The sequence below is a fragment of the Symphalangus syndactylus genome, chromosome 11 (assembly GCF_028878055.3).
Source record: "Symphalangus syndactylus isolate Jambi chromosome 11, NHGRI_mSymSyn1-v2.1_pri, whole genome shotgun sequence".
NCBI classification, from domain to species: domain Eukaryota; kingdom Metazoa; phylum Chordata; class Mammalia; order Primates; family Hylobatidae; genus Symphalangus; species Symphalangus syndactylus.
The window spans coordinates 131,090,800-131,101,713 of record NC_072433.2 but is presented as its reverse complement, the minus strand read 5'-3'; the positions used below and the strand labels follow the sequence as shown (position 1 = coordinate 131,101,713).

The following is a 10,914-nucleotide window of genomic DNA, read 5'->3' as shown; positions in this document are numbered from 1 at the left end:
TCCTCTGTAAGGACAAGCATGTGGTGTACAAACATGCTGGATGGAACGGTAAACCTACATTTGAAAATGTCCCGGCCGGGCGCAGTGGCTCACGCCTGTAATGCCAGCACTTCTGGAGGTCGAGGCAGGTAGATCACCTGAGGTCAGGAGCTCGAGACCAGCCTCGCCAACATGGGTAAACCCCATCTACTAAACAAAAAATTAGCCAGGCATGGTGTCGTATGCCTGTAATCCTAGCTACTAGGGAGGCTGAGGCAGAAGAATTGCTTGAACCCAGGAGGCAGAGGTTGCAGTGAGCTGAGATTGTGCCACTGGATTCCAGCTTGGGTGGCAACGTGAGACTTTGTCTCAAAAAAAAAAAAATAGTCCCCTTCTCAGCCTGTGTTCTGTCCCTGGCTCTTCCAGAGTCTTAAACAGTCTTAAGAATAGGCATCTGCTGCTGTTTTGGCTCAAGCTCGGAGTTCAGACCTGCTTCCCATCCCTGCCCCCCAAGGACCTCTGCTGGACCAATCCTGCTAGTGTGGCTATAAGCCAGGTGAGATGGTTTCAGTTGCTTCAGCTTCCCTTTTCTAATAAAACCCTGCTGCTCTCCTTAGCAAATCACGGTAAAGGAGACTGATATAGGCAAAAATTCATTCTGCAAACAGCATCCCTGCCCTTCCAGGTTCAATATCCTGTAAGTAAAAGATATTTCCCTCCTTAGCTAAATCCTAGATAATCAACTGGTGCCTGAATTTTCCCTTTAGGGAAACTGGTGTCTCCCTTTCGGAGACAATAGTCTTGCTCTGTCAACCAGGCTGGAGTGCAGTGGAGTGATGAGAGCTCATTGCAGCCTTGAACTCCTGGGCTCATGTGATCCTCCTGCCTCAGCCTCCCAAAGTCCTGGGATTACAGGTGTAAGACATTGCATGGTCTAAATTTTGATCTCTTAAGAGTACACTTCTTCTCTGAAACTTACCTTCATGGGTGTTTCTGAACCCAAACTCAAAAGGTTGTGTGTTTGAAGGTTTCTATCCCTTCCCAACTCACCGCCACGCTGTGGGAGAGCTGCTCTGCCGTCAGGCTGAGGCTGTAGTGCCTGGCCTCCAGTCGTCTGCATTGTGTCTGTAACACCTGCCGCTCCAGATTTTGCTCTGAAAAGACAAGAGATGGTGATGTATTTTCCGTATGCAGGAGCCCCAAGGCATGCTTTGTGCTCTCCTCTTCACACACTGCCCAGCAGAGCCCAAAACCTCTCTCCAGTGCAGCCAGCAAAGGCCTCTCCTGTGGGCCACAATGCTCCCAAGCCCTTGGAATTGTACTGATAAATACACAAACATCACTAAATTAAGCCCAATACACAGGAATAAAGAAAGGATCCAGGACCTAAAGGCAATTTGATACAGATTAGGAAGAAATGTGATGGCCTTAAAATGCAGCTTTCAAAAACAAAATCGGCTTTCAGTTTAGGCTGCTGGAAAAAGGCCAGAGTAAACTTAAAGCACAGATTTAATTAATAAAATAAAGCCTCTGCTCTACCAAAAGATACCAGGCCTAGTTTTCATAGGAGAGTGACTTCAAATCTTTAAGGACAAATCCCTACTTTATACGGTGTTTCAGCGAATGAAAAACAGAGAAAGTGCTAACAATCTGGATAGCAAAGTACAATAAAACTAGAGTCTAATACGAACATACATTAAAAATCCTAAAAGTACTAACAAATTCAACAAGGATGGAGCAACATCAAGGAAAAAAATCAAAGGATGAAAAACTCCGGAAACGGGAACCTTCACTCTTTAATGGGATGCTTTAAAGTTTCACAGACAAGGGCCCCACCAGTGCCTCTCTTTGGCAGCACTGGAGTGACATTGACAATCAGACAAATTCAAAAGGAAAGAAGAAAAAAACTTTTCTAAGTATTTGAAGTGGCTGACATTCATAATCAACTCTTTGTATTTGATGATATTTACAACACTGTCACATGTGATGATAAAGAGTCCTCTAAGACATGTTAAATCAATTGCAGGTGGCTGCAGCCTGGCCCAGCTTTTGTCAAAGCACATACCCAGCAGTGTCCACGCAGTAAGGATGGTGAGTGCAGATTGAAGGCTGGGTACCTCTGCTGTTCACCAAAGGGGCCTGTGCAATATCCTAGGGAAACTGAGGCACAGAGGCAGGAGGGGGTGTGCAGTATACGGGAGCATCAAATGCTGCAGCACCCAGCTTTGTGGCCCCACTCCCTGGCAGGGGAGATGCAGCCTGAGTCCACCTGGTGCTGTGGCTTAGCAGGAGAGTTGGCATGTGCATTCCCAGGTGGGATCAAAACATCCTGGGTATTCTGAGAGGCGGCGAGCCTTGGACTAAGCCTTTGCCAGGAGCCTGTCTTTTTAGGCAAAGTGCTTGGCTAAAGTAAAAGCAGCTGAAAACATGACTGGCACCCATTGGCCACAGAGAAATCCTTGCAGTGTGGGGAGTCTGTCACCAGGCAAGAGGCATGCAGGAGCAGTGACCAGGCCTAGCTGCCAGGGCTCAGCAATCACCCAACTAGGTCGTCTCTCCGGACCCTTACACGAAGCTCATGCCGACATCAGCACTGATGCAGCCCAGAGAGCAGGGCCCACATGAAGAATGACAGGTGCCACCAGAGCTGGCATCATGGTACTTGGATGCCCTACCAAGACTGGCCTCAGGTTCCAGCATGGGACATCACCACTACCAGAAGCCGAAAGAAACTTCCCTTCCAGTATTCGCATCTACTCTGCCCCAGGACGGAGAAACAGTCCCCAGGCTGGCAGAGGTCTGCATGAACTCATCACTCAGCTTCCTTCCCAAAGGTACTTTCCTGACCTCTTCCCCAGCACCCTCATACCTTCTATGTGTTCCTGGTAAGCTTCAAAAACGGCCTCGATCCCTTGCCACTTGTGCCTGGGGGCTTCCTCCTCATCTTCTCCATTTTCATCCTCCTCCTCTTCCTCCTCCTCCGAGTCCCGGTCCATCTCCTGGGTTGGGGGGCCCTTCCTTGCAGTGGGGGGCTCCTGCTGCCCATTGTGCTGGGGTGGAGGGGCGCGGCTGGAGGACTGCAGCTCAGGAATGTTGTAGTGGACGGACGTGTCAACCTTGTGGTTCTGTTCTGCGGACAGCACAGCCACGCTCCCTGCGGAGGGGACAGGGCTTGCATCAGTGTGTTGGGGGAAGGGACACAGGGTGCTGTCTCAGAAGGGAGCTCTGCCCTGCCTTTGGTGCACAGTCAACATGACTGCAGGGCTCTGGGGACCAAGATGACACGGCATAGAGAGGAGGGATCTAGTGCAAGACCTCTGGGCCACAGACCCAGCGTGAGAAAGTCCGAGACAGCCAGGAGACAACGCAGCCCTGAGTGCTAGTTGATTCTGGTACGTGGACCATTTTTGTTGGAATTCATCTCTGAGACTCCATTTTTTGTTTTGGCTGCCCTCAGTCCTCTGGGTAGCAGGCTGGAGAGAAATGGCGCAATCTCGGCTCACTGCAACCTCCCCTAACAGGTGCAAGCAATTCTCCTGCCTCAGCCTCCGGAGTGGCTGGTTTTACACGCATGCACCACCATGTCCGGCTAATTTTTGCATTTTTAGTAGAAACAGGGTTTTGTCATGTTGGCCCAGGCTGGTTTCGAACTCCTGACCTCGGGTTATCCGCCCGCCTTGGCCTCCCAAAGTGCTGGAATTACAGGCGTGAGCCACTGCGCCCAGCTGCCTCCATCTCTTTGAGCTTGGTCTATAGTTGGCCCTCAGCAGACACCAGCCCGTCCTCTCACAAAGCATGGGTGTTTTGGTCCCTAGGCATAATGGGGTTCTGCCCTCTCGCTGGAGTCAGCCTCACTGTGCCCCGTTTCAAGAGGGCATGGCCTGGTGGGTGACATCCTCAGGAGCACACCTGGCTTCCCATGTGGATGGTAGCCCCTGGTGGGGCCTGAGACCAGCCCAGTCAATGGAGTGACTTGGCTCAAACTGGTAATGGCAGGGTGACCAAAATCTAGAGGAAACAGTTTAGTGTAAAGCCAGGACAAGCTCAGAATAAGGCAGAAAGTGTCCTAGGGCCACAGAAAAGCCTGTACGAGGTACACTGCCAAGGGGCAGGGAAGGAGGGTATTCTCAAGTTTCGAAAGGCATCTCAGTAGCTAGCACTGTACCGTCTCCCTTGGTATCTGTCATGGAGGACTGGCTCCAGGACCTCGTGAATACCAAAATCCAGGGATGTTCAAGTCCCTGATATAAAGTGGCATCGTATCTGCATATCACTTATGCACACCGCTAGAGTACTTCTAACACCTAACACAATGCCTACACTTGACTTGATTTGCATGGATTCAATGTAGTACCTGGTGCTTGGCAAATTCAAGTTTTGTTTTTGGAACTTTGGGGAATTCCACCCCACCCACAAATATTTCTCATCTGAAGCTGGTTGAATCCAAAGACGCAGAACCCATGGATCCAGAGGGCTGGTGGTGACATCTTTAGATACCACCATGAAGGAAGGGAAGCTCTACCCTGAGGACTGGCGGCCATCTGTATCTCTGTCTTGAAAAACATGATTCTTTCAAATGAATGCGGGTAAAAATCCACTCGAGTGCTCTTCCTGCCTTTGGGGAATCTTTTTTAATCTCTGCAAAAACCAGTGCCTGCTGGCGTTCACTCCTTTACCTCTTACCAATCGATGCGTCCCTGCTCACAGCACAGCATCAGCGCTGGTGCCTGCAAATGTTTCTCACCTACGAGTTCAGGTTTTAGAACTTGCAGTAAAACAAACAAACATGGTTTTGGCATAATAACGAAATTATTTTCTTCTGGTGACTGGAGTTTATAAAAACTTGTGCCCATGGCTGAACGGCTGTGGCGCTCAGGGACTTTGGCCAGCCTCAACCACAGCTGAGAGCTGAGCGGGCACTGGCAGCCTCATTACCTTTATGCTTCTGCAGGGCCTTCTGGGTGGACTGCAGCACTGACTCGTGGAACTGATGTGCAAACTCTTCTGCCACAAAGGGCTCCCACGGCTTGCTCTTCCCATTGGTGCTGTGGGACAGCGGCACAGGAATGTCCTTGGGTGCAGCGCCCCGGATGTAGTGAAGCATGCTCAGGCTCTTTTTGCCTCCAGGGGCCTCGCTCAGCCTGGCCTTCTCCCCGCTGGCAGGAGCTAGCTCCTGGACTCTCGACAGCTCCTGGGGCCGAACCTGTTCCAGCTTCCCAGGCTCCGCGGCCCTTGGGACGTCAGACAAGGAAGCAGCAACACCAACCGGCTTCTCCACATCCAGAGAGGCTTGCTGCGTGGCTGGTTCTTTTTAGAGACAGAAAGTGAAGGAAAATATTAAGAAATGCAAGTTAACAGGCTGAGTGTCCAGCACGCAGATCCTGGTCTCTAGAGCTTACACTTAAAGACCTAGTGCAAAGAACCAAGATCCGGGGAACATTTAAATAACCGCTGTGCACATGGCTATTCTCTGAAAACAGTGGGGTGTTTAGTGGCAAGTCCATCCTTGAAAGATGTCCCAAGAAGGAAGAAACAGATCCACAGGAAGAAGGAAGTCCCCCAGCCACGGAGACGGTATGGAGATATTCAGTCCAACTGGACAAGACAGTGTGTGACGAGCCGAGAACTGGGATGAACTGTAAAAGATTCCCTGTGACATTTGACAGGGCAGAGGTCAGCCAGAGATGTAAGAGGAGGAAAGGTGTGGCGGCAGGTGCCAGCAGGGCCCAGAGGGCAGAGTGAGGAAGACAAAGATGCAGGAAGAGAGCCAGGGCGGCTAGGCTAGTGGCAGGACCAGGCTGCGGGCACTAAGGCTGGAGCACGCCCTCCCTCCTGGGATGGTATCATTGGATTGGCCTTCATGTGAGCCTCTGTGCCATAACTGAAGGACAACAGTTACTACGACCATAGTGACCACCACATAGAGCTCCACAGAAGCCAGACCCTCCCCTCAACTCTGAGCCCGCCTTCAAACTGACGTTCCATCCCAATGACTGTCACAACTGTGCAAGAATCATACGCTTGTACAAGAACAATGGAAGACAGTCTGCAGGAGGCCACATTCACAATGATGAGGACCTCGAGTGGTCGCCTCTGAGCCTGGGCAGCCCATGGGATGGTCCTGGGTGGTGGCTGGTGGGGCTATCCTTCCCTTACCACTCAGGGAGACGGCAGGACTGTCCCTCGGAGAGTTTGTCAAGGACTCGGCCACTGCTGCTGACAGTGCCTTCTGCTTCATGGCACGGAGCATTTCAACAAGTCTCTCTTTGTCTATGAGAAAAGCAGCCTGAGATTAACGAGCCAGTTGCATCATTTTTTGCAGAGAAGGACAGCGGGATTCTAGCCGAGCCTTGATGGGCAGGCAAAGCACTAAAGCCCGAAAAACCAAAAGCAGGTGTGATGGGGCAGACCCAGTTTAAAGGAAGCAATCATCTCAAAGCGAGCCCAGGTTGCTCTCGGCATCCATTACACGATGTCTAAGACGTGCTCGAAAGACAGCTGTCCGTGCGGTGATTACGCCTCTGTGAATCACTGTGCCCACGGACCTCGGTGGTGATGTGTGAGGATGTATTCTTATTTCAAGTCAGAAAAGGTGGCCCCAACACAAACACCCCAAAGACCCAGGCCTGGCCTCTGAGGCAGGGTGCCTTCTCCTCGCCCTACCATTACTGCCACTTCCTGAAAGGGAAAGATGACCCCACGATGTTCCACGCAGCAGATCCCTGATGTCACCCGGCCCTTCTTGACTGTGAAACTCAAGGGCTGCATCACCCTTAATTTTTTTTCCTCCAAAAATTCAGGTAAAAAGATGCTTTGTATCTAGGGAACCGGACTGGCAATCAAACACGTCACTAGCCCGCTAAGAGAAAGGGAAAACTACTGACTGGTTAAAAGCAGAAAGGTAACTCTACACCCTGATCAACACCTTGAGCTGCTCAAGGTCCAAGAAGTAACTCTGCTTTCCTTTGACTTTCTCCCAGAGAGGAGGCCAGGGGTCCACGAAGACTTGAAGGCATGCATGAGGGGCAGGGCCAGGAACGTCAACATCTGGGCACCAAGTTGGCCTGCGTTGCAGGCCAAGGAAGCCAAAACTCTGAGCAGGTGTTGCGGCTGCGTTGTTTCTTCTCCTATATGGATTCTAGCGCAGACGGTCTTTCCCAATGTGGCCCTGTGTGGCCAGACTGAACTGGAAGCATCTTTCAAAGCAAGCCATCCCCTCAGTGTGTGCTGCCCTGCTTGGCAGCCCTTCCCCAGGCCTCCGGCCACCAGGACACAACACCCAGCAGACCACCTAAGAGGTCCAGCAAGAGGAAACGCCTGCAGTAGACAAACCTGGAACACCTGGGACCTCCCCTCACGCCTGGTGCAGTCACTGGAGCACTCGGCTCAAAGAGCGCCTTCTCGGGCGCTGAGAGATGGATGAGTGACAAGGGTAGTCCTCAGGTCAAGATGGTGGGGCTCTGAGAGCAAAGCCTGCCAGGTAAGGCTGCTGTGGAGGGCATGTAAGAACAGAGAGGCTGTTCCCAGGAGCCGGGAGGAGTAAAGGGGCAGCCTCAGGCTGAGTGATCCCAGATCCTACCTGGAGTCCACTGGCCCCACTTGCTACTTCAGAAACCCACTTCCACCCCAGTGAGCCCCCACTTTCCTACCCAGGCGAGGCCCTACCTTTCCTCTTCTCGGCACTGATGTGGGTGAGGTTGAAGATGGTCAGGAACTTCTTCTTTTCTTCGAAGTTGGGACTGTTGTTCATCTCGTCAGGGCTGTAGCGGGTAGACAGCGCCAGTCTCGGTGAAGGCGTCTGCCGCTTGCTCTGAATTGTTGGGGGTGACGGGCTCCTCTCTCGCAACATCCGCCGCCGCTTCCTCCGCTTCTGGGCCACCAATTCCTCCTTCTGCTGTTGGGTGGTCAAGCCAAAAAGTTGCAAAAACTCTAGCTTCTAGATTGGGAAAGAAAACAAATGAGTTTGAAGCCACTGGCAGTGGTATGCTTTCACTGTCCCGGGGTCCCCTCCTGGGGTCCTCGAAGTGTGTGCCGTAGCTGGCTGTGCCCGGCGGCAGAGGAGCTTCGTGGGGTGAACCTGCGAGCACTTTGGAGGAACCTAGCACAGTGGGGTGGACTGCGGGGTGTGGACACGAGGAATGAGAGAGCCCAGCCCAGAGCATGTCCGTGGGGAGGAGAGCCCAGTACCTCAGAGGACGTGTCCAGTTTCAGGGGCGGCTGCTCGGCCACGCAACGGAGGTGGGCCCTGACCTCCTCCTCATCGCTTTCATCATAAGAGTCATCGAGGTCGTAGTAGTACCCTGATGGAGAAATGGTTGTATTCAGCCAGACAAAGAGCCTTCATCTGTCCAGTGGACATGCCTGCAGGGGCTCATGTGTGCAGGTGTGCAGATCACCTATCAGGCCAAGCCTGCTGACACATGAACACCCTAAAGGCCAGTTCCTTTCAACCCAGGTGGAAACCAACATTAACCCAGTCCTGGGGCTCTGTAGGACCAGAGACACTAGGCTTCCCTGGGATCCATGGCTCCCAGTGGCCTCCAAGTGGCTGGGTGGTCCCCTGGGCTAACAAGACTTCCCTCCTCCCCCTGGCAGGGAACCATTCATCACACAGGCCTGGGGCTGTGTCCACGGCAACACAGGGCTGCTTGTGCATACGCACTCCCCCATGCTGTGGCCATCTGAGTCCATCTCCTGGGAGGGGACAAGCACACACAGGCCTGAGCTCTCTAAGGCACAGAGAACAATAGAGCCCCTGCCCAGGGGCACTGGGATATCTCCCTCCTCCTTTACAAAGTGAGTAGGGGAGAGAAACTTGGCTGGGCCCTCCATCCAGCCTAGACCAACAACCAGGGAGACTGCCTGTGCCCCAGCTTGTAGTGAAGAGGAGGCTGAGCTCAGCACTGGACAGGACCTGAGTGTTCAGCATCAGGAAGGAAACTGGGCTGGAGCCCCTGCTCCCCTCCTCACACCCCAGCCTGCTTGGTTGCTCTTCCTGGCTCTCTGGAGAACTTGGGGAGCTGCTGGCTAAGGACTCCCCACCCCAAGCAGAAATAAGAATGAAGTGCCTGACCTCCTCCTACCCTGACCTGGGACTGTGCCAGCTGCTGCGTCCTCACCCCCTGGCCCACCTGCTGCAGCTGGTGACAGCAGCCCTGTATATAGAGCCCCCGCTGAGCCCAGGCCAGCTCTGTTATGCTGCACTATTAATATTTAAAACTATCTTATTAGCCTCCACTCATCACTTATTCATCGTGCTTGTCTGCGGAACTATCTTTACAGGCGGGCTTTGATTTGGCTTTTTGGGACAATTTGCATTGAGGCAGGACAGGCACAGGGACTAGGATCTGCCTCCCCTACAAGGGTGTCATGCTGCTACACAGAAGCCAGTGCACTTGCCACCTGGGGCCTGGGACTACCCCAGGCAGAAAGCAGGAGTGGACGGAGAGAGGGGCAGGTGGCTGGCATGCAGGCTCCCCGTCCCCACTGCGTGGCTCTCCCTGAGCAGGTCGGGGCCCGCGGGGAGGCAGACCTTTCTCCTGGGCCTCCCGCCGCCTGCGCTCCTCCAGGTCCAGCTTGCTGACCAGCCTCCGGCGCTGCTGCAGGAACTCATCATAGATGTAGGCAGGGTCGGGGGCCCGTGGCGCTGGGGGCCGGTAGGGTGAGCCAGGCTTCAGGGGTCCGCTGAGCTCCCCGAAGGTGGCCGCCTGTGGGAGGGAGGCCCGCTGCTGGCCCAGGATGGTCTGGGTGGACTTCTCGAGCTCAGCCAGGAAGGGCCCAGGCCCGGGCGGGAAGGGCTGGTGCTCTAGGCTCCCTCCCTCTCGTGGTGGCGGCGGAGGTGGCTGGTACTTGTCCAGAGGGGCAGGCTCACGCTTCCGTGGCCCCTCCTCTGCTTTCTCCGAGCAGAAGACCCGCTCCACCTTCACCAGCGGCACAGCTGCCTGGCGGCTTGGCTCAAATGCAGCCGTGTGGCTGTGCAGAGAGTGGCTCTCGGCCCGCCGTGTCTCCAAGGTATTGTCCATCAGGGACACGGGGTTCCAGAGGGCCGTGGGTGCAGCATGGAGCTGGGGCTTGGGCGAAATCAGAGGTGGTGGCCCCCCAAAGTGCTGCGGAGGGTCACGGCCACCTGGCTCGTGACGGTTTGGTCCTGGCCTAGGGAGTGAAACCAACCAGTCAGTCAAGAAGAAAAGACCCTTCAGCCACCCACAGGCTTCCCTGGCTGCCTGCCGCTCCTAAGATGACACAGATGGCACAGCTCCTTAGAGAGCCAGTGCCAGCGGGGCTGCAGGGAGGGGGCACACACTCCACCCCAAGGATCATCGTTTCTGTCTTTCATTTTCTCTTTTCCTTTTTCTTTCAAGACTTGGCCGGGTGCAGTGGCTCATGCCTGTAATCTCAGCACTTTGGGAGGCTGAGGAGGGCGGATCACGAGGTCAGCAGTTCGAGACCAGCCTGGCCAACATGGTGAAACCCCATCTCTACTAAAAATACATAAATTAGCCAGGCATGGTGGCGGGCGCCTGTAATCCCAGCTACTCCAGAGGCTGAGGCAGGAGAATTACTTGAACCCAGGAGGCGGAGGTTGCAGTGAGCTGAGACCGTGCCATTGCACTCCAGCCTAGGCGACACAGCAAGACTCCGTCTCAAAAAAAAAAAAAAAAGACTCACTCTGTCACCCAGGCAGGAGTGCAGTGGGGCAAGCTCGGCTTACTGCAGGCTCCGCCTACCGGGTTCAAGTGGTTCTCCAGCTTCAGCCTCCCGAGTAGCTGGGATTACAGGCATGAGCCACTACGCCCAGCTACTAATTTTTCCCATTGAGTAGAGATAGAGTTTTCACTATGTTGGCCAGGCTGGTCTTGAATTCCTGACCTCAAGTGATCCACCTGCCTTGGCCTCCCAAAGTGCTGGGATTACAGGAGTGAGCCACCGCGCCTG

At 53.8% G+C, this 10,914-nt stretch overlaps 1 protein-coding gene across 10 annotated transcripts in view; it reads right to left on the bottom strand.

Moving 5' to 3' along the window:
• GSE1 (Gse1 coiled-coil protein) overlaps positions 1-10,914 on the bottom strand; it is a 500,278-nt gene that overhangs the window by 3,812 nt on the left and 485,552 nt on the right. For 9 of the 10 annotated variants that reach the window (XM_055299774.2, XM_055299777.2, XM_055299778.2 and 6 more), the window contains 7 exons: positions 9,512-10,131; positions 8,167-8,279; positions 7,645-7,915; positions 6,136-6,249; positions 4,915-5,286; positions 2,849-3,133; positions 1,030-1,133 (listed from right to left, as the gene is read on the bottom strand). In XM_055299774.2, coding sequence (XP_055155749.1) covers positions 1,030-1,133; positions 2,849-3,133; positions 4,915-5,286; positions 6,136-6,249; positions 7,645-7,915; positions 8,167-8,279; positions 9,512-10,131 — 1,879 coding nt within the window. The remainder of the gene's footprint in view (positions 1-1,029; positions 1,134-2,848; positions 3,134-4,914; positions 5,287-6,135; positions 6,250-7,644; positions 7,916-8,166; positions 8,280-9,511; positions 10,132-10,914) is intronic. The other variant, XM_055299775.2, reaches the window with a different exon arrangement.